Genomic DNA, 24,652 nt, shown 5'->3' with positions numbered 1-24,652 from the left:
AGTCTTCTGCTGAAGTCTGTGCTCTTAGACACGATTTTAGCTGTCTGTGAAATCTTTCGATTTGGCCGTTGCTTTGTGGATGAAACGAGGTGGTTTTGTTATGTTGTATTCCCAAATATTCCATTAGTTCCTTCCACTGGTGTGATGTGAACTGAGATCCACGGTGTGTGGTCAAAGTGTTGCATATTCCATATCTTGAAATCCAGGTGTGCAGAAAAGCTTCTAACACGGTTTCTGTTGTTATGTCTTCAAGAGGTGCAAATTCCGTCCATCTAGAAAAACGATCTGTCATGGTTAGAATGTACCTGTAACCGTTGCTGTTATTTAACGGTCCCACTATGTCTGCGTGCACACATTCAAATCTCCTCTCAACTGGTTGGAATCGTCCAATTGGAGTGAAATTGTGTCGTGTTAAGTCGCGCATTCGTGGCATTGTCTGGTCCAGATGCGAACATGCTTCTTTATATGTGGCCATACGTAGCGTTTGGCGATTAGTTCGATGGTGGGTTTGATTCCTGGATGGGTCACAGAGTGTAAAATCCGGAAGACGTGATGTCGAAACCCTTGCGGAATGTATATTCTTGGCACAGAGCTTGAAGTGTCACACCACAATTTCGTCTTCGTGGTTGGTGGAGTGAGCTTTTGTAGTGACATGCCAGTGCCGTTGTCCAATAGGGCTTTCAATTCTGGGTCTTCTTCTTGCGCTTGTGCGATGGCTTTCCAGTCAATCGCTTCCGTGTTGAGTTGTACGTGATTGAGCGCGTTTCTAGACAAGTGATCGGCTACGACGTTATCCTTTCCTGCTACATGTTCCATAGATGTGGCGAATTCGGCGGAAGGCCAAGTGTCTCGCTTCTCGCGGAATTATGCGATCTGCGTTTGATGTGAAGGCGTGAACGAGAGCAAGATAATCGGTGAAAATCGTTGTTTCTCTCTCTCCGATGTAATATATGAAGTGTTCACCGCAAGGTAAATGCCAAGTAATTCGCGTCCAAACGCGGAATACTTTTGTTGAGTTTTGTTGAAGGCTTTTGAGAAAAAAGCTTAAGGTTCCCATTTTTGGTCTACACGTTGTTGTAGAACCGCGCCGCATCCTAGGTTTGAAGCGTCGCTCGGGATTGAAAGAGGTGCATCTAATAACGGATGACAAAGTGCAACGGCGTCTGATAATTTGTCCTTTGAAGCTTGAAAGGCCTGTTTCTGTTCTTCGGTCCAGGTCAGAGCTTGTCTTGTCCCTTTGCGTTTTAGCATTGCATACAAGGGTGCTAGAGTTTCCGCGCACTTCGGTAGGAAACGGTTAAAGTAGTTTAGGCTTCCTAAGTGCTGTCGCAGTTGCCTTTGGATCTTTGGGAGTTAAACTTTTTGCAGCGCCTGAATTCTGCGTTCTGGCGGTCGAACTCCTCTGCCTGAAATCACATGTCCGAGAAATTGCAATTCCCGTCTTGCGAGCTCGCATTTCTTCGTGTTGACATAAAGGTTGTATTCGGCGAGTCTTTCAAGCACACGACGTAAGTCGGTTTCGTGTTCTGCGTCGGTTGTTGAAAATACTAGGATGTCGTCTAAATATACCAGGCAGTTTGGTACTGTTTTGAGCACGTCGTTCATAAATGTTTGAAAGCATCCTGCAGCGTTTTTGAGGCCTTGTGGAAGTCTCGTCCAAGTAAATAGTTTTCTGCCTGGCGCAATTGTGGCCGTCTTGTGCTGGTCTTGGAGTAATATGCGTCTTTTAAGTCTAGTTTCGAGAATATTGTCGATCCTCTGAGGAAATCTGTACAATCTTGTATCATTGGGATTGCTTTGTTGTTGCTCGAATTTGTTGTGGCTAAGTTCAGTTTGCGAAAATCCACTGTGACGCGATATTTGCCGTTTGGTTTGGAAACTAAATTTACAGGGCTGCCCCATTCTGACTCGATCGGTCTTATTAGGCCTTGTTTTTCCCAAGTATCGAGTTGTTCGTTTAGCGCTTTGAACTTTTCTGGGTGTAGGCGCCTGGGTTTCCCTTGAAATGGTTTTCCTGTTGTTTCCAGCTTGATCGGGTACTTGTGTATCGGGGGCTTTTGGTAATCTGGCTGTGGATTTATCAGTTCTGGAAAAGAACTGAGAATTCTGGCAAATCGTCGTTCGACCACGCTGTGTGGTTCCATTTGGTCCGTTTGCATGTCAATAAGTTCATTCGTTGATGTGTAGTTTTTGGTCGGCAATGCTGACATCAAGTGCGTTTTTGCCTAAAAAGTCACATCCAATAATTGGGTAGGCGACGTCGGCTACAATAAATGTATGTGTCATTTCCGTGGAAAATCCCAAATCTAAAGAGTTTTCTGTCGATACGTGTTAATTGGGGTTCCCGTCGTAGTGGAGAAATCACGCCTGTTGTCTCTGTCGACCAAATATCGTTGGCCGGTTTTTGTGTCCTTTACAAACGGTAAACAGCTGTTTCGTTTCTGGAAACGTGGTTGACCGACTGTTCCTTTGTAGAGTGATCAACAGGGAGCTTCGCAGGTTCTCGCCTGCGCGCCGAATTTTGAGTGTTTCCAACAATAACGGGAGTTATTTTGGAATGGGCGTCTTGATGTCTGTGGCTGAGTCCAAATCCTTTTTCTTCTTGCTTGATGTTGAGAAGTTCTGTTTCTTCTTGGGTTCCAATTGCTGCTCGTGGAGAATTGCCTAGTATTGGGCTTGTCAGATTCTTGAACTTGAGTTGTAGTCTTCTCTTCTCTCATTCGTGTGATATCTAACAATATCTGGGAGAGTTGTTTTTGTATAGTTTTTTCTCCTTTCGTCTTTACTTTTGGTTTATTACTGCTGTCGTCACTGGTGTCATCAGAGCCGCTGCTTTGTTCGCTGTTCTGATTATTCCATTCGCGGAATTTCTTGCAAAGCTGGTCCGATTTGTGTGCTCTTGCGGCCAAGTCGTTCGGATCCATGGCAGTTATGGTCGCGCGTTGCCTTTGTGGGTTTTAGCACAATGAAATGATATTTATTGCAATTAAACAAACGACAAACAGTAGTTACACAGGTACTTACGATACATACAATAAATTACCTCCGTGTACGGTACGTAGCGATCTGACTCCAGCTAAGTGAACAGTGGAACTGCTAAATTAACGATTTACAACATTTCTTATATAGCCTACATCGGACAGATGTGAGTAATTACCAATTCGTTAGAAAACGCGACACAAAACACGACTTAGGAAATCGGCCATACGACCAACAAAATTACAATACGCGACGGGAAATTAAAGTGACAGCATGAGCGATTCAGCCGGCAGGCTGTTCATAGAATGGACAGAGTTGACGGGGTCACAGAGTTCCAAAGAATCCACTACACCTTCTTGGAATTTCGTCGATGAATTGTCTGTTGACTGAAGCCCTGATTTTGTCGATCTTTAATTCGTCCTCTCCTCCTATCACGCTGATGAGCCTTTCAACGTAATGTGATGGTAGTTCTTTCTGTCTTCGCTTTGTTTTGGTCAGTCTGTCCAACCAACCTGATTCATCCTGGAGGCTAAAAGCTTCTAACGTTGCCTTTTTTAGTGTTCCGTATTTGTCAGTTGTTTGCCTTCCCACTTTCTTAATTTGATGTACGAGCGTCCAAAACATGGAACGAGGCATAGCTTCTGACAGTTGTTTGTATCGCGTTGCGTCGGTTACTTTGTGTCGGTCAAAGATGTCGTAGGTCAAACCATTGTCTTACTTTCCCTTTTATCATATCGGGCACTGTGTAGTCAGGTTTTCGTTCCCTCTTGCGCTTGAACGGCTTCTTGCTGGTCTTGGACTTCTTTGACTTTCTTCTTTCTTCAGATGATGTTGAGGTGTCGTCACTCTCGTCAGATGAGGCGTCTCTTGTTCTGCGCCTTTCTTGGGAGGTCTGTTTTTCAGGCATCAACACCTCTGTTCGACTGGCTTCGTCTTTTTCAAGGCTTAGTTCTGCAATATTCTGCAGTCTAGATGTGCTTGATTGGTCCTTAAGGACTCCACCAGGCTCGAAGTTGGTCTACTTCGATGTCGTCGTGATGTCCTTCTGTTTGCAGTGCTTTCTCCGCTTGCTCTTTGTGATCTTGCACCTGCATTTTTGATTGCTTTGCATCTTGGGGATGCTTGTCCAGTGACTGGATTTTTGTCAGCAAAGCCGGCTCCATTCCGTCAATATCAGTTGACGACTGAGCGCTTGTCTTTGACATAATGTGTGTAAGGGGGTAGTAGGGTTAATTGAAAAAATGGTTAGTTTAGGTTAGGTCAGAGTTCGATTTATGACAGAAAACAGAGGGCTTTTTGTTAGCTACAGCGGTTAGAAAACCGGTCTCAGTTCGCGCGATCTATGCCGTGAGAAACCGGATGCTATTTCTGTGTTAGCCAAAACTCTGCTAAGCTTAACGCGACAGCTATGCGCTTAATATACAGCAGTATACTTAAAATATACAGTGCCAATCCAACATTCATTCACGCACAACGCACAACATACATTGGTCTTGAACTAATTAATGCAAATTATTCAATTAATTAACACAATACTTTTGCAGAAAAATTCAACGATTTATATTCGAAAATATGACTTGCGAACTATCAGTTATTTTCGAACGAAAATCCCTTGTCTGTCTTACTAATTTAATAGTTGTGATGTGAAGAAAATCGCACGTCCTTCTGAAGTTCCCTCGGGACGAGATCGTGTACGATGCCTGCTCCGCTCCTCCAAAATAATCCTTTGACGCTAGGTCGTCTTTAAGGTCGCACGCTGCCGGTGCGGGGAATGTGAAGAAATCCTGGGCTGTTCGTACGAGAGGATTTTCCCGGGGGCCGTTGAAAAGGCGATGTATCTTCTTCGGGGAGAGACGATTGACTGTCGTCTCTCTGGTTGTCGAAATTTAAGTCCGTATGCTTTTCTGAGACTTGCCTTCTTAAAGTTGCAGTGTTCGGTTCTTCGATACCTTCTGAAGAACAAGAGGGTCACCAGTGTGGCGGATCGGGGTGTTTAGTTAGGGGTAAGAAGGCTGCTGGCTCTGAAGACGAGAGCCGACGGCTGCCTAGTCTCTTACAAGTTCTTAATCCGACTCCAAAGGCGCAGGCCGCTAGAATACCTGTCCTTAACTTCTTGTACTTTAGGCAAAGACACTTCACTCAGTAGATGTTGCCCGTCGAGTATATTAACAAATCTTAGAAACACAGCGATAAACAGAGCGGTGATTCAAGCCGCTATTAGTAAGACGTATATCATAGAATGAATGCGAAACGATCAAAGCGCACGATTCGGCGTTAGGTCACGCTTCAGTGAACAACGGTCACGTGTATAGTGACGTCAAAGTAGGCTAAATTCTACAGCAGTACACTGGGAAAATAAAAAAATAGTCAGTCTATTCCTCAAAGATACAACAAATCTCTGGTAAGATTATTGTGACAATGAGATCATAGCGTTATTCAAACCATTATAGAGTATTTATTTTACTTATAAACAAAACTTTAAACTGCCATCTGTCCATGGGTAAAGTTTAGGCCTATCTAGTTTAGGGCTACCCAAACTTTTCAGTCTGTGACTGCTTTTATTGTATTAAACTTTTTGACCCACTAGGTTTAACATTCTAAAACATAACATTTCTTGATGTCTGCTTTGGCATGTATTTATTGAAGTAATGTGCATTACATAATTTGCCATTAACATACCAAACAAAAAAATAACAATTTTATAAATTTAGCACTTTGTATAAAATTTAACTCCATGAGCAACCCCCAGTTTGGAAAGCCCTGGTCTAGTTATACAAAACTTCCGAGTACTTTTACCAATGTTTTGACTTTTGTTTGTGACTTACTGTCATATTTTAAGTATTTATTTATTTAAAATCTTTTTTTATTTTAGTATGTTACACTATTTTTCTTATTATACAGGTTGGAAAACTGATTGGGAACCTCCACATAAAAAGTTCTGGTCTCAGAATAAACAGATTATTTAAAGAGTAAAACACAATAAATTCCTTCAAATTTTTCACCCTTTTACCATTTGTTGTGCTGCAAGAAGCCTATTAATTAATGTGAAACTTTATTCTCTTGTGGATAACATATGACACTGCTTTACACAAATTCCTACTGGCAATTGTTTTGGGCTTTTGATTTTGATTTCTTAAGTCAGGGTGGTCCAAGGTTGCACAATATTTCTTACATATTCTTTACGGGCCACAAAGCAGGCTACATGCATGCCAGGAGCGGATAAACGATTTTCGTTAGGTCGGAGCATGAAGGGGTTTACAGATGACGGCACAAAGCATTGTCAAAAAGTAACTGTCGAAAGATATATAAACTGCACAAACTTTCTGCTATCACCAAATTGTGCACAAATAAAATCGAGCGATAATAATCAGACTGGCAGAATGGTGCGCTCCAAACACGCAAAATTGCATATTTGACAACACTTAATTTCGAAAAAGACTGCATTTATAAGTGAACAAAAATATAACTTGCATTGCAAAACAGCCATTTTAGAAAGTTCCATATAGGACGCACTGCGACTTTCAAACCTGTCTGACACATACAAAAAATTAGGCTTTTTTGCCAAGTTATAGTAAACTGGTTTATTTAATAAACCCTGTACGCATTACAATAATTCAACAGTGCTTCGCGGGCCACAAACAATGATGTCGGGCCTGGGTTTTGGACCACCCTGTCTTAAGTAATCAATTCTTGTTAAAAGTGTCATTATTTTCCTACTTCTTGGTATACCTAATATGCAAACTCAGGCAAGCAAAACAAAATAATGTTTATTTAAAATTTATTTGGTTAAGCATGGCAGGAATCAATCAATTTAAGGAATGAATAAAGTTCTTTATTGACACCAGATTCCAGAGGCCATTTCAGTATTGTACTCTTTTGTGTAGTACCTGGTCAACAGCGTCTGTAAGAACACAATTTATCAACCAATATATTACAAATGTTTTTTATAATTTTATTAAATTATCTCTCTTTGCACTGATTTATTATATTTATATTTCCAAGTGTGTATTACATAGTAAACGTTTTGTTTTATATGAATAAAATATTTATAAATTTTTACTTTGTCGTCAAAAGAGTTTGAGTTATTACTCATTCTGAATAAATTTCATGAAATAAATTATAGACTGTAAAAGTATAGTGGCTTAATTTAGAGTAAATGAAAAAATTCGCACAGAACTAGGTAGCATATTGTACAGGTTTGAAATCAGGACTGCGGAGTATGCCTCGAGGAGTCGGTTTGTTTTGCTGGAGTCAGGCTCGGGACTCGAGTAAGACCATGTAAAACTACCCGACTCCCAAGTCTGACATGCGCAGTAAACTGATATGATCGCCAACTGAAAATTGTAAAGGTGGAATATAGCATGTGGTGGAATATTTTCCAACCATGTATTATGAGTGAATGAATTATATGACACCCCTATAAGTGTATAGCTGAATATCCATTGTTAAACAGGCTGTTTAGTCAGGGCCAGACTCGGAACTCAATGAATTGCCACATTTAACCGGAGTCGGACTCGGGTTATTTTTAACCGACGCAGCCCTGTTTGAAATGGATATTTTTTGTCATTTTCAATGTAAGTTTGCGAAAAGTATTTTTTACCTTGAGTGCTAATAGCTGATAACAAAAGTTTGGAGCTTAACTGCTGAAGGATGTAGTTGAATGAATGTCAAAGCCCATGTATAGAAGTAGTTGACATCTTGTAAACAGCTTAAATATATATATCTTTATTCAGTTTAAACTTGATTGGATAACTGGTAGTAAAAGAATAAAGGTTATTGTTACATTTAATTTCAACAGATTACAAAGCTGCATAATCTGGTGCTTTCCTTTTTCAAATGAACAATATTACACACTAAGTTTGTGTTCACCGAACCCTATCCAGTACCAAAATGTGTAATGGTAATATTCCTTAACACCAAAAATAAAGAATAATTGAATATATTACAAGATCCCTACTCCAATTTTCTTTAAGTTTTTTACTGTAATGCTAAAATAAACGAAACTGGGGCAATAAAAATAACTTTAAACAATATTGTAATATTTTGTTTATTGTACTATATAAGCAAACACAAAAAGTTGTACCAAAAGGCTTACTAGTAATAATAAAAAAACGGTTTGGAACCACTGGTCTACTCTTCAGCAACGCGTTGTACGCTTCCGCAGTCATTAACTGGACGACGTTGGCGCGCCAACGAGTGTGTTAACCATATTGTACTTATGGTCAACTGATATTGTATGCCCTACAGGCATTTTTAAGTGTGTTTACACGAAACTCGGCAATGAAAGTTTGACACCTAATTCAAACATAACTTTTAACCTGTCAGAAATGTCGAACGTTAATATATATAAGCCGGTTGCTCCAAAATTTTAGCTCACCAACATACAAGTTGTTTACGTTTTACTATTATGCACTAGAGCGGAACGCTGTCGAAAGTAGAACAATCGGCTACGTCACAGTTTGTCCTCATGGTTATAATCTCTTTGGTGAGTGTAACTAAAATTATGTTGAATTCTGATGCAAAATATGTCATTCTAAAGCGACTTTCACAAGACATCTTGGAGGCCTTTTTGGACATATTCGGAACAAGGAGGTTGTAGTAGAAACCCCAATATGCCAGAATTTAGCCAGCGCATGCACACTGTAAATGTCATGCGGTCCTTAAAGCGCAAGGCTACACCTACAGGAAATATCTCCCATCTTACAGAACAGTTTTTCTGTATTTTGCCTCAATTGGACAGCAGTTTTTTCACCTAGTTTGGGTATGTTCTGTGTCCAAACCAAGGGTTTCTCTGCTTACTAAAAAAAACACCATTGCTATGACTGGAACCGTCGCGTGGTGCAATAGCTTTAAACCAATGCCAGTCAACAGAACGAATAAACCAATATTGCAATTATTTACGGTTTTATTGTTTTTATGGATAGGCGTATAGTTATAGATAGGCGTTGGTTTAATTTATCTTCGCAAAAACGAAGTGCTGGCGTATATTTAAAAACAGGGAGTCGAACCGTTTGACTTTTCCGGTTCAGGTTCGGTTCGGGATCAAGGATTTTTTCGGAATCCGGTTCAGTTCCGGTTTCGGTTCGGAGTAATTTAATAGTTCCGGTTCAGCTCCGGTTCGAACATCGTTATTTCAAAGGCGTTAAATCTCAAAATGTGGGTCGATAAATGTAGGGAACAATCTTTGAATTGTAAGTCATTTAATCTAAGTTCCGTGACTTATTAAAAAAACAGCAGCTCAATATTGAAATATCTAAAAAATAAAAAATGAACGATTTTTTTATTCAATATTCATATTTTTTCATAAAATTTCGAACATGGCGTAACTTTACTCTGTAAAATAGAAGTTGTGACGTCATGCTGGAGCGAACCGCTTTTGTTTACAGGTTCGGGTTCGGTTCAGGTTCAGGTACTTTCAAATTATTCGGTTCAGTTCCGGTTCGGCTCCTTAAAATCTTACAAAAACCGGTTCAGGTTCGGGTACGGTTCGGAAAGAATTGACCCAAAACCGGTTCATAAAGTTTCGGTTCCGGTTCGACTCCCTGTTTAAAAATGAATAAGTTTATTTGCCGAAAAATACGGATTTTGTAACAGAACCGGCTGAAAATACGACTTTTTTTTAACAGAACCAGCAGAAAAATATAAATTTTTATAACATAACCGGCTGAAAACTATGACTTTTATGATAGAACCGACTGACAAACAATTTGAATCCCATCACTGTATATATCTTTACATAATAAAAGAGAAAGTTTGTGAGATGTGTGTGTGTGTGGCAACATGTTCGCACAGTCATTTCACAATATATTTGTGTTACATCACAATGGAAATGTTACATCACACTCAATGCGATTTCCAACATGGTACAATGTTACCAAGATTGTGTTTAAGCATGTATCCCAAGCCCCAGCGTTAGTTAATTTAATATAGGTACCTTATATTTAGAAGTTTTTCTGGAACCCCGGTTGAGATCCACTGTTATAAACTATGCTAACAAACGTGTGCAACGTTCCAAGTAAAGACTTAAGTTTAACAATGCCAAATTTAGGCAGAGTTCGCAAAATATCGTGTTTGTTGTCGCAGTACGTAAAATATAACTGCGTCAAACGTGAGAAAAATCCTCATTGAAAAAACAAATGCTTACTGTTAACTGCTGCAATAAAGCTTTTTTTCGCGAACTCTGCCAAGTATTGCGTGGGTAAACACATTGTAAGAAGTCATTAGGCTTTGGCCTCAATCACTATCGCTAACAAACAACTTTAAAATATAAATTCAATTCTTCGTAAATTTGCGAACTCTACCTAAACTTTACGCGGTAACAGGCATCAATAAGTTCCTTAACATAATAGTCTTAGTTGGAAACATTAAAATTTTACTTTTTTACTAAGGAAATATACTTACTTTTATTTTTTTATTTCCCGGCAGGTAATTGCGCTTGAAAAAAAGTGTTGCGCGGATACCTTAAACTTGGACTATCTTTTACTTAAACTCTGCTTAACACAAAAACTTCTAAATATACCTATATTAAATTAACTAACGCTGGGGCCTGGGATACGTGCTTAAACACAATCTTGGTAGCATTGTACCATGTTGGAAATTGCATTGTAACATTTTGTGAATCGCATCGAGTGTGACGTAACACTGGGATGCAACACATTTAAACAGAAAGTGAACATTTCAACAGTTTTCCACCAGTGAGGTTTGAACTCACAAACTTTCTCTTTTATTATGTAGATAGTTTACTGTATCATGCATTATGGAAGGTGCGTTTACAACATGCGTGAAAATTACAATAGGTTTCTTACAGCACAAACAAATCAGAAAGGATGAAAACTTTGAAGAAAATGCTTGCCTTTTAACCTTAAAAATATGCTCAGAATATTCTGTGATAGAAACTTTAAACTGAGTTTCACAAAAAAATTTCTACCCTGCATATTAGGAAAATAGTGTAATGTATATGTTGAATTTTATATAAAGAAATGTTTTCTACCAGCAATGCAGAAACAAAGCATTGCTTACCATTACTAGGAATTTCTACTGAAGTTACAAGACTTGTTATAAGACGTAATGGAACACTAAGGAATATTCTTAGTGCCAAGAATGCCTCTATCAAGACCTTGCCTTCAATAGATGTTGGAGTATGACTTAATTGCCACACGAACACGTCTCCCGGTTTGTCGTTGGCTTGCAGAGAATGCACAGCCGTAATTCCAAGATTATCTATATCGTTGATATGCCGAAATTCGCTGATGCTAGGAATAGCAAAATGGTCGAATGCCGTCCTCTTTATAATAGCCTCAAATGAGCCGTCCTGTAGTCTGATCTGTTGAGTAGTTATTGCACGAGCCTTGAAGTACGAATCGACAAAGGGGCACAATTCCTGATTTTCAAGTAGACGGAAGCAATTTGCTCTCTTGATGTGCCTGCACTGAACGGGACGCATATTTACATAGTGTAGGCTCTGATGGCACAAAGAGTTTTTATTCCATGAGTTGAAACTGTGACGTCATTTCGCATATATCCTGTTTTATTTTACTTCGGCCTGGTCACGGTTGAATGCACGACAATAAAACACAAGGTCATCTTGGTCGTCAGTTTACAAGGTTGCGAGTGACAACGAATTTCGTGCAATTTTGAAAGAAAAGGGGGCAAATTTACAACAATTAATAAAAAATCTTTAAAGAAGATACATTTATTGGCGAAAAGTACTGTTTATTTATTGTTTGATACTAGAAAAACGTGTATTGAGTTATAGCCTAGGTTACTTTATGTGTCAAAACTTCTTTCTTTTATTTAACTAAAAACATGTTTTTTTTCACTGAAGGGTAGTAAAAACAGATATTTCCAATTATAAACACGGCAAGAATGTGCTGTCTTCCGAATTGCGACAATAGATCGCCAGATGTAAGTCTGTTCCATGTTCCACCTAAAAGGGTATGATAGCCTAAATCAATTTTACACATAACAACGTATTGGGTAATTTTTGGCTTTTCCTAAATAATAATTTGATTGTTTAAAGGTATGCAAAAGTAATTTACTTAAATGGGCGGACGATTTGGAAAAGATCATATTGGGATGCAGGCAAGATAAGCAAATTGTTAAATTATATTTGCGAGATGTTGTAAAAATATGTGACAGACATTTCCATGCAACGGATATTGTATTTCGTAAGTTTGACATTATATTAGGACTTTAATTTGTTTTTCATTTTGATTTATTGCGTTCTTAATTTAAAGTATTTATTTCATTAGGAGGAAGTAGAAAATAATTACGTGTTGGAGCATTGCCCACATTATTTATGCCAAAAACAGTAGTCAAAAGCATGCGACCACCCCCAAAAGAGCGCAGTTTGTTATGTGTAAAAGATGTGCACAAAAGCTTCACCTCTTTAAGGAAAGTAAATGCCCCGAAAGGTTGGACAAAATTTGTCAAAGAAAAATACATTTCGTTTTTTTGTTATAATGATTATGATCAAGCCAAATTTCGAGTTGATATTGCTGAAGACTTTAAATTAAATGCTTCATATTACGGTTGGGGAGCACCAACTGAATGTTACATTTGCTCATTTGATGTAAAGAAGTGCACCGTTTTCAAAACACTTCAAAAAATTGAATCGTCTAATATTTGCTGTGGCACAAATCTAAACAATCCCCAGGCAGTGTCACATTATTTAACAAAATCAGCTGACCTACAGACCCAGTGTTTGATCCCTGATGTCAAAACATTAACAACCAGGTTTGAATATTGTGTAATTAAAATTTAATATGTCATTGACATATAAAATTGGTTCCAAATTTAGATCCTTGAATTGCTCAATATTTTTGAAAAATGGTCAACAATGTTCAAAATGCAAAATGTTGGAAATGGCAAGAAAGAGAAAGTCCACTAAAAAAAAAAAACAGTTACAAAGAAAAAGTTACCCCTAGCAAAAGTTCGATTTGGCCATTCGTTACCACTGAGAATGAAATGCACAATTAAATCTCAAAATGCAAGGTATATTATACAAATGATTTGATATACATGTATATATTATAATTTTTAAACCAACTTGGTACTTGTAATTATGTGTAGTCATGTAGTGAACTAGTAAAACTTTAAATACATAATTCAGTAAAACAGAATTATGTATTTGTTGAAGTTACAATTAATTACAGAATAAAAAAGTTGGAAATGAGAGCAGCAAAAATGATAAAAAGTGCTGAAGGACAATCAGTTGGGCCTGAAATATCAGATGATTTAAAAAAAACAATGGAGCTTGGTAGGTTGTTGATAGTTATTTCTATAGTTTTTGGTAGAATAATATTGATATATACAAATATAGTCGTTACAAATACAGTATGTAGACCACACTAAAATGTTGCCCTTTTTACAGCTTTAGCAAGCACAAGAGTTAATGATTTTTATCAAATATTTTGAAGAGAGCAAATAAAACTACATCAATGTAAAGCTAATGCAGAAAGATATTACCCAGAACTGATTAGGTAAAAATCACTAAATCAGCACACTGGTGGTAAAACATAGTAATATTTATGGTATTATTATTTAGATTCTGCCTTAGCCTTACTGCCAAAAGCAGGAGTGCATATGAGGAGCTACGAGACAGTGGCATTCTCAGACTTCCAAGTTCTCGTACTCTAAATGATTATAGGTAATTATTTACCAGAAAACATTTTAAACCATTTTACTTGTTCTCGATTATAAATGTATTCCCAAATCCATATGATTAACACTGTCGTATTAGTTTTCCTCTTTAAAATTGTTTTACTGGTTATAGAAACGTTTATCAAACCGCCCCAGGCATCCAAGATCATGTGCTTACAGAACTAAGGTAAAAAAGTGCACAAATGAAAGAGCATGAACGGCTGTTGGTTATTTCAGTGGATGAAATGAAAGGTAAAATTGTCTCAAATGTGTTATTAGCAGAACCTCGTTTATTGATTTTAAATGTAAAAAAACTAATATATTTGTTTAGTTAAAGAAAACATTGTTTACAATGCATCAAGTGATCGAATGGTTGGGTTCACCGACTTGGGTGATTCTAGAAAACACTCTACAGAAGAAGCTGCCTCACATGCTCTTCAGTTTTACGCTCGGTCAATTTTATTAAATTTTTCTCGCCCGATTGCTTTTTGCTGCACCCACAAAACAACAGCTGCTGACCTTACCAGTATGTTTTGGGAGATAGTTGATTCGCTAATAACCTGTAATTTTGAAGTTGTCGCATTAGTTGCTGATGGTGCACCTATAAATCGTAAAATGTTTTGTATGCTTAATAACATGAATTTGGATGTCCCATATAAATGCATAAATATTTTTAAAACGAATTCTCCTATATTTTTAATAAGTGACCCACCGCATCTAGTTAAAACTGCTTGTAACAACGTTAAGTCAAGCAGGCCAAATGGCACCCGTTTGTTAAAATATAATAATCACTTCATACTGTGGGAACACTTTTGTCGAGTTCCGTCACTTTACAAAAGCGTTGAATTAAGATGTTGCAAATTGACAGACGTCCATTTCTCGCATAAGAGTTACGCCAAAATGCGCGTATGCCTGGCCGCTCAGCTGCTGTCTGGCTCAGTGGCTAAGTTGATGAAGAGTCCGCCTGGTTTGCTGATTTGTTTAACAAATGGTATGATATCATGAACACCAGATTAAGTGCGGGATACAACCCAGATCTTCAACCGTTTAGAACCTTAGATGACCCCTAACTTACTTGGCTTACAGAAATATTTTTAAAAGAATTAGAAAATTGGAAAAAAAGTCTAAGTGGCACGCCTTCCGAACAAGCCAAGCAATTTCTCAGTCAGTCAACATACGAAGGTTTAATAATTTCAACGAAATCTATAGTTGAGCTCGTGCAGTTTCTGCTAAAGCGAAGTCCACCAGAAAGCTACATTTTAACAAAGCGAATAAATCAAGATCCCCTTGAATCGTATTTTGGTCAAATGCGCCAATTAGGTAAGCGCAATGAAATGCCAGATCTCAACCAATATGCCCAATTCGAGAATATAATTGTCACAAAAAAAAAATTAGGGCCCTAAAAGGATTTAACGTGAAGCACAGTATTAACTTGAAAACTGGCCCGGTTTCAAATGAATCTATGGCAAAACGAAAAAAACCCAACTAATTGCATTTGTCTACTTGTTGTTGTTGATTTATGTTGTGCCTTTTCACGCGCCAATTTATACACCTTGAAAATTTGTTGTGGTTTTAAAATTTGTATTTTGCCCACTGTTTTTGTACATTTTCTCTAGATTTAAAATCCTACAGTACATACAAAAAAAATTATTTAATGAATGCTGTATAACAAAAAATACAAATTTACATATCACTCTGATTTTTGTTTGTTTATATTATCAGTATAATAATTAAACAACATAAAACATTAAAGCAATTAAAGTTCAAAAATGTTTATCAAGTATACATGCATAAATTTAAACAATGAAATATTGTTATTTTAATTTTTTAATGCTTTTCGTTGATTGACGTTTTGATCAAATTTTACTTTAAGGTTTGAATTAATGCATTTAGCCTTTTTATAACAACGGATTTTTAGATAGAAATGACATATTTTAACTAGCAAATCCATAATAAAAGCATTAGACATTGGAAATAAATACTGAACATATGAAAAATCGATTGAAGAAAATATTTTGTCATGAATATTGCTACTATTATATAATTGCCTAAAATTGCTTTCTACATATATTAAAAGTTTAACTATTTCTTTTTTAAGGAACAGTCAAGGTTCCAAAGTTATTATTATTCATTGTATGAATTAATGTGTCTTCTGCAACAGTAGCATATTCATCTGTAAGATCATTAAGCATAATGAACTGTGACTCTGATAAAGACTTTTTCTTTAATTTTTGTAAAATATATCCACCGACATATTCAATAATGGAGATATCATCTTTCGTGACAGTTGTGTCTTGCTTTGGATGAGAGGTCTCAACTTTTAATGTCAATATAAAATTTAAGTATTGATCAAATAGTTTACGGGTTAGGCGCAATGCCATATTACGGGGTAAATCAAACAAATTTGGAATAATGCTTAATCCATCACAAGAGTATTTGTGGAAGAGGATATGTCCAGTTTTAATAGTTTCAAATGTCTTTCTAAAATATTCCTTGCCTCCAGCCTTACACCACCAGGTAATGATTTCACATTTATGTATTTCTCTTGATAGTCCTGCAATTATACAGGGTTTAGTGATTTAAAATGTAGGTATAGACCCTAGGAATTTTAAACATAATATTTAAAACTTGAAACATATTGTTTACAAGAAAAAAATATTATATATATATGATAATAACTATACCAGCTAATATCTCATCTACCAGTGTGTATTAATAAATTGTCATATAGTAATTTTAATGTAACTCGAAAACTTGAATATTATTTTTTATATTAGACAAAGTGTTATTTAAACTAATATAAGTTTCTCATACCTAAATTCTGAAATTACCACGTTTTTCTTTCTTGTGCCATGCTAGGCCTGTCTGTGTTTTTACTTCCGTTTTGCAGTATTGACATCTGTTAAACAAAATTAAATAACTGGTTAAAACGCCAACGCAGAGAGTCCCACTAATGTGTCGGCGATGACGTTATTTGTAACAGTTATTTATAGTCCTAACTTAAACAACTATTTACTATAATGTTTTAATTTTAAAAACAAAAATATGTAGCCTAATGACTGTATTTGTATTTTAACTAAAATTGTTACGCAGTCAGTAATTAAGTATTAGGACATTTCTGTTCAAGATATTAGGCCGATTAACTTTAAAACCTTACTTAAATGTGCCATCTTCGTCCAATTCCGTCTCAAATAAAATCTCCAAATTTACCTGGCAAGATAGTTCATAGGTCATATTTGCCCTAACAACGTCTGGACAATAAATTTAAACTTAGCATTATTAGTTTGACTAATACTTATTGCTGTTATCTGCAAGTAACGGTCAAAATTGCATGAAATACGTTGTCACTCGCAGTCTTGTAAACTGACGACTTTGTGCTTTATTGTCGTGCATTCAACCGTGACCAGGCCGAAGTAAACATTTTAAAACACCATTGTTACGTCATTGTTTCAACTCATGGAATAAAAACTCTTTGGATGGCACCTATAGCAATATTAACCAATAGGAACGCTCGATTGTGCCAAACAGTTGACCAATCAGAAAGCCGCTGTTTAAATCAGCTGTTCAGTGGCGTCAGTTTTGTCTTTGAACAATAAGTAATATGTAGGGCCCGCAAAAGTCAATAAAGTTAAAATTTTTTAAGGACCTCGTCTGTCCACGAATCAAACTAATAAAGTTGTTTTCAGCACCTAAGGGACTGTTTCTACGAAGTTTATAGGTTAAAATTAAGTTAAAATTTGCAATAAAGTTAAATTTTTTTAATAAAGTTGAAGTAAAAATCGTCGTGGAAGCATTGTAAATCAGGAAATGCGACACAATTAAACCATATTAACCAATAAAAGCAGGCAAAATGTCACAATGCCCACTTAGATCAGCGGTAACTTTTATCGCAAATTGTCCATTTTTTTATTTATTGTTACGTATGTAAATAATTATTATAAAACACTTTATCTTCATAAACGTGGTCTTTTGAAAGATCAACAATTTGAATTTTAGAAATAGCCTACTGACATTCTGTAATACAAAAATGCCTAAGCAAGCTAAATCTATCACCAAAAAACCCGACGCACTTTTTATATAATCCATAAAACAACTTGACTTTGCGACAAAACATTATGTTTGGGTAACTGGCATCAATTCAAATAAGAACTGTGGTCTCTACAAACAAGCAATTTCGTTAGGTTAAAATAAATGCAAATTTGATAAAAATAAAGTTAAAATTTTTTTTTTTAGGTTAAAATAAAAATGGCCCTAGTAATATGTATATTAAGTGTAAGTTGTTACATGTGTTAACTTTAAATCCATTTTTTTAAAACAAATTGGGGTCGCATGCAAATGCTGATTTGTATTCATTTAAATTCGGGTCGGTTAATAAAAAGGGTTGGAGACCACTGTACTAAAGGTTGTTAAATGCTGTTTCGATGCAAAAACACAACACAGCTTGGTGAAACTTTTGTTTTATTTTACAACTCTAAAGCTTAACTGCAAATAATTTGCCATTAAATACGATGTTAAACATCACAAAAAAATATAACTCTAGCCACTCGTTTTTTAGTTAATGATCCTGGTTTTCTACCCTTAGAAAGGGGGGCTGCACATCTTGGAACCCCTGGAGGCCTTTTCTGAATTGCAGTCGGTTGGCACAAAATTTTGGTTCGCCCTCCACTCCGTTTTGCAAGCACAGGAATTGATTTTAGCTGGTGCATAAAAGTCATCATTTGTGATGAAGTTTTTATTTTAGTTAAAGTCCCAATAAAACTCTCCAGTGCTTCTTGACATTGCTCGGTTTCAATAGATTTTCCTAGATTTTCTTTTACAGTATCAAATGCCTGAGTCAATGATTTAATATTGGCTTCCTTTTGTATACCAGAATATTTATTCACATAGGATGTTTTAATCTTTTTGCTAGGTTGTTCTTCAAAAAATTCTTCACTTGAAGAATATATATCAGCATGTAGTGGAGTTGTTTTGTGTTGACGACTTTGAAAAACCTCACCTACACAAAAATTTTAATGGTAAAATAATGTGGGAATAATTGACAACGTATAACAGCATATTTATACCATATACTTACCATCCCTAGTTTCAGTATTGATATCTTTATCGTCTGGAAAAGTGGTCATATTTTCAAAAAATTCAACATTGGGAGCACGTTCTGTACCAAGAGCCAAACACACATAAAATATTTCTCTTGTGGTGTTGACTGATAGAGGTAATTTGATGTTAATTGTTTGGTTAAAATAACCGACTTTAGGTGTTTGCACATTTTACCCCCCATGCGGTCAACACATGAGCAGTGAGCACATTCCTTCATCTGTTTGTACTATATACTCCCCATTTTCTGTTTTTTCACTTTTTACTATATATTGAGTTTCATTAATTTTTGTAATAAATGCGGATGGAATAGGGGATTGAAGCAGCATTACTGTTTTGGATCGGTTTCATATTCTACTCAAAATTCTGTTGAAAAAGTAAGGACTGTAAATTTCTGTAATGAAGTGAATCTGTTGACAAGGATTGTAAACTTTGCACCTGAAAATGTAAATTAAATGTACCACATTATTGTAGAATATGCTAGACCCAACTTGTTTATTTTACCACATTATACAAAAATAGAAAAATTTCAAGTTTAGCAATAGGTTTACAAATGTTTATTTTATATTCATGCTATGGGCTAAAAATTCATATAGGCAAAAGCAACGCCATCTTAAATTTAATTAAAACAAACAGTTTAAAAAGCTACGTCATTAAAATTGATATATCCACACCTGTTAAAAACAATCTCTTTGACAATACGAATAGTTGCTTCACAACAGTTATTAGTCTGTTGACCTCTAGTTAAAAGGTTATTTTTGTTGCGAAATGCAAGGCACCATTCTTCTTTACGATTTATTAAACCATTGACATACCTAATAAAAATAACCAGTTAAAAACTTTATATTATAATAAGTAAAACGAACAATACAACATTTACCAATAAAATAACTATGTAACAACCGCCTGAATCCATGAGTAAATGCATGTAAACCATGTAAACAAACCCAGCATACACTGTTTTTAAATGTAAGGGAAATGGAACAATAACTTTAATTATATTTTTCCTACTTGTAGCACATGAAAAACACATAAAAGTTGCACCGCATTTGGCCAAACATTGTGAAGAGCATTTTTCTCTGCAGTGCCATCCTCAGTCGTGAAAATTTGAGACGATAATTTCCCATAAAAAGCGTTCCTTCCAAGCATTTCTTTGAATAGTGAAAATCCTTCAAATAGAAATATAGCCTGTTGGTTAATGTTAGTGCAGTTCTTGTTATATCTACTTGGTGAATACCCAAAGGTTAATTGGTGGCTATTTTTTTTTGTTAAATCATTCTCAGTAAGATTTCAAAAGCCAGAAAATAGTAAAATTTAACTGTTTTAATCTATTCATACCCTCCTTGTAACACGTTTCATCTTGTCCACTTGAAATAATTGCCCCCAGGGGCATTGCTCCCATGGGGTTCCCACATAAAATAACTGTTAATGTGGCATTGGTTTGATCTTTAAAATATACATTACAATAAAATAAGTTAATTTAGGTAATTAACTTTATAATATTCTAATATAGTACCTAGATTTGATGTGGAATCCACAAAAATTATCTCACTCGATTACTTGGTCTGATGAACCCTTTCCATCAATGGTGTTAAAATGCAGACAACAAATACAGATTTATCTATTTTTTTTAGTTTGATTTTGGCATCAACACCAGATGCATATTTTTCAATTGCTGTAAACATGGTATGCCTTGTGTACTTTCCACAAGACGACTGCAGCCACTTTTGCCAAATGTGATAGACAAACCTAACCTTCTAGTCGGATTTAGCCTGTTGTTTGCCAGTGCTTTCACTCCTTGTGTAGCTAATAATTTAGTTTCATGATGTCGAATTGCTGCAGCTGGTGTAAAGCCACTCTCAAAATACTTGGTATATGGAGCTTTTGTGCTATTAAATAATTTAAGTTGCTCCAAAACATCCGATAAACTCAGGCTATGGTTGTGTTGATTAATAAATTTCACAATGCAGGGGTATTTTCATAGTTGCCATTTTTTCTTACGGTAAACATCTAGAATTACCAAAAATTTATTCTAAAAACATCTAGATTTTTTATAAAGAAATCTAAATAATAATCTAAAAAGGATTTTTGAAAATATTCAATACTTTTGGCCAAAAACGTCAACATTTAAAGCTTAATGCCATATAAAGTACATAAAGGGTCTTGCTTGAAGCTTTAGAACTAAGATTTTCTGTTTTATAAAACATTTCACTGAACATGAACAGTTACTGAATTTGTTGATTTTATGCCTCATTATTTATTTTTCAATCGCAAAAATTTAAAACTACTGAAATTACTGAAATATTTATTGTCGATAGCGAATCTGTAACTAATTTAGATTATAGAATATTTTTTTTATAATAATCTAAAAATACATCTAACATCTGGATTGCATTATCCTACATCTAGATTCAAACCAAAACATCTATATCTAGATTAAAATAATCTAGAATGGCAACTATGGGTATTTTGTCACAAGCTTGTCTGTGTGTCTTTTATAGTAGAAAAGTGAAAAAAATTCATAGAAAGTTTACATAGGTACAGTGCTGATACAATTAAAATATTACCCCGTGTCTGTTTTCAGAGTTCCTGAACCTCTTGTTTGATTATGTTGACATTGATAATATTTTTTAAAACTTAATTTTTTTACAAGTGGAAATGTTTTTCTGACGTTCCAACTTGTGTTTGTTATAACACTATGGTGAATGATTGATGCATGTCATATACAAGGCTAAGTAACAAAATTTTAAACCTTGCCCCTGAAATGCTCATCCGGGGGGCCAAAATGCACAACACTTTAGGGAATTTCAATGATATATTTACACTACAAGGAAATGACGTAAAAACACACACAAAAATGTTAGACAACCATTTAAAGCTGATGTTACAATAAACATTTAACCTCTTGGAAAAAGGGGAGTATTTTAGGGGGGGTAAATATTAAAATTCGGCTCTTTTGGTGTTTGGAAGTGACTAAAAATTAAAGAAAAAATTGTTAAATATTTTTCAATTATAAAGACAAATTGTAGGTCAAAAATAATTAACCTATTAACTCAAAATAATTACCCTATGGGGGAAAATAATTAACCCAAAATATAAAAATTTAGGTGATTTTATTGATAGAATAAAAAGTGCAAACAAAGAGGTGTACACTGCCTCCAGATTTAAATTTACGGCGTTAAAATATGTTGTTTTGTAAAAGCAATAAGTTAATTTACTAAAAGAAGCCTCTTTCTAAAAGGCAAGTCACACGCGCCCAGTTTGACTGAGACGAGCCACTTCGCACAATGAACGTTGCACGCGCGGGACAAAAAAGCACAGCAGGATGCCAACCGCGTCGCGACCTGAATAAAGCAAGCGATATGAACGAATTCTGTATTGAAGGTTTTCTGCCGCTAGAATAGAGTAGATAGCTGCAAAGAACTAAAACGATTACGTCACACTATTGACATCTGTACCCCAATTAGAGGCGCATAGGGGTGCAAGACAAGAATTGTTAAATATTTTTTAATTAAAAAGACAAATTATAGGATTGCTTCCCAGTAAAATTTTGACAAAGACCACTGGCAACCTATCTTGTGAAAGTTCAACTTATCAACACAACTTGGGGCCACATCCGCTTTTGCCTGTTAAAGCACGAAACAGAAAACACAACATTGGGAGAATATGGACAGTGACAAATAAGACCCGTTCAAAGAATATAGAATAACTAGGGAATACCCCACTGGTATAATATAGCGGAACCGCACTATATACTCTGGTATAATATAGTAGAACAGCACTATATACCCTGGTATAATATAATAGAACTGCATGCGCTATACCCCCCCTGGTATAATTATCTTTGAAAGGGTACGTACTGTACAACGTATACGTGCGATTTTTGACTTTCTTGTCATATTTCCAGTCGTCGCGGACCACAGTTTTGGAAACCCTGTTATAAGGTACCACCGTACCGGAACTCCGGTAGGCCGTATTTAGAAAAGTAACACTTCAGATCGGACCACGCTAAAACTCCTTAGCAAAACAGCCGATGCTAACGAAATCAAATGTGGGCCATGAGGAAAACAGATACCCTGATTGGTTGTTCGGATCGCAAAACCAAACTATGAATATCACAGTTACCGACCAAAAGTTTATTTAAACGTGAGTTATGGCGCAATGTGACTTGGTCGGCCTTTTTCTGTCAATTTTAATTTCTTTTTGGAAGGGCATGGCTACAGATTGTTTCATGGCTTTTTATGGTTTAGTCGGCACTGTGACTGTTAAAAGGTTTAGTAAAATAATTCTTATTGCAGTGACACATGTAGATTTTTTTAATTTACGGTTTACAACAAAAATCTCCAAGTGAAGCCTGCAAGTAATTTTAAGTAAGTTGCATTAGTATAGTTATTTTTAGATCAGGGGCGTATGCCTACCCAGAAATCCAAAAACGGGGGTCCCGAATTTTCAACTTAGGGAATTTCCCGTTTTTCCGTCTGATGTTAATGACATCATAAAATAATGACGGGTGTGACGTTATAAAGTAGTGATTGTAATGAAGTCATAAAAAAATAATTAGTTACCCTCCATTAACGTCCAGCAAAAGCCAAACCTTAGAAGCAAAGTGAACACGTGCGTCGTCCACAATCCTGCCAGGCGCCAGCTGCAAAACCGCTTCGTATGCAATATATATATAAACATATATATATTTTTTTGAAATATGTGTGATTGGAACACTATATACGGATCTGTTCATAAGTTTAATGGTGAAAATAACGGCCCAAATAGACATAAAAAGCGACATGCTTTATTATTCAAACGTTTCGGCAAATGCTCATGCCATCATCAGTGATATAAAGGCTACATCAGTTACACCCGTTTATATACACTTCAAGCGTCGCAAAAACGATAGATAAAAAGATGCGCAGAAGCGAGATAATAAAGCATGTCGCTTTTTATGTCTATTTGGGCCGTTATTTTCACCATTAAACTTATGTGTGATTGATTTTGGCAAATCCATGAACGGGAGTACGCTAAATTGCAAGCACGTCTCTCGCCACCCGCAATACTAAACGAAGATTGTTTTCCCGGGTGTCATTCGATTAGCGCGACATCTGCGCCGGACTGTGTGCCAAGTCAGCTAAAATACAAGCACGTCTTGCAGACTTACACCAACATTGGATATTAGCGCAGACAGCGAACAGTGAGGAACATCAGCTGCGCCTAACTCAACGTTTTTAGCAAGAAAAAACGTTTTAATTGTCAAACACACTTGCTGATCAGCCAACCCGAACCTATAACAATAGAAAAAAAAAAACTGCGTTTACGTTCGACCAGACGTGAAACGAAAAACGGCGTTTTGCGTTTGATTTTGGCTTCGCATTAGGTTAGACCGTGACCTAATTACATTAAAAACATTGCCGCCTTGGACGGGGAGTAAAACCCTGACAAAAACGATAATATCACTAACGAAAAGGGGGTGTCCGGACACCCACAGTCTCAACTAAATATCTGAAATGACCCCAGATGCTACAAATTTGTCAAAATTTAAATTTTTCAGGTCAAAATTTCTCATTTTTCAGGTAAAAAAATAATCGCCTTATTCATCATATTTTATGGGCGATTTTGCGAAAGAAAAAGGCGAGCATTATACAGTGTATAAAAGGGTTGTGATCTGAAGAGAGGCACAGCTTGGCGCTGCCACTCTTCGCGTATTTTGACGATTTTGACCACGTAGGCTACACGCTTGATATGAATATCGCCACATAAATCGAAAAAATTAAGTCACATTTCTGGTATAGGAACGTAAAATTTGCGGGAGCACCTAAGATCGTGAACTGTTTACTACTTAAGCAAATATTATTTATTTTGTTATAACCACCTCTTTGATATAACTTTTGCTTTGCCAGATGATGGCAGTGCCCCACCTGACTGCACGTCCCTGGCGGTTGACCAT

General features: G+C 36.2%; 1 protein-coding gene and 1 pseudogene across 1 annotated transcript; both read right to left on the bottom strand.

The window, feature by feature from the left end:
* Nucleotides 1-411: 411 nt before the first annotated feature.
* LOC146168179 (uncharacterized) lies at nt 412-816 on the bottom strand. Its single transcript, XM_083386230.1, has one exon. It carries the CDS (start codon nt 814-816, stop codon nt 412-414), a length of 405 nt encoding a protein of 134 aa, XP_083242356.1.
* Nucleotides 817-18,131: 17,315 nt separating this feature from the next.
* Nucleotides 18,132-24,652, bottom strand: LOC146168178 (uncharacterized; annotated as a pseudogene).

Source organism: Ascidiella aspersa, chromosome 1 (genome assembly GCF_963924565.1).
Source record: "Ascidiella aspersa chromosome 1, kaAscAspe10.2, whole genome shotgun sequence".
Lineage (NCBI taxonomy): Eukaryota > Metazoa > Chordata > Ascidiacea > Phlebobranchia > Ascidiidae > Ascidiella > Ascidiella aspersa.
The sequence above is the reverse complement of the archived record's forward strand: the minus strand, read 5'-3'. Positions and strand labels throughout refer to the sequence as shown.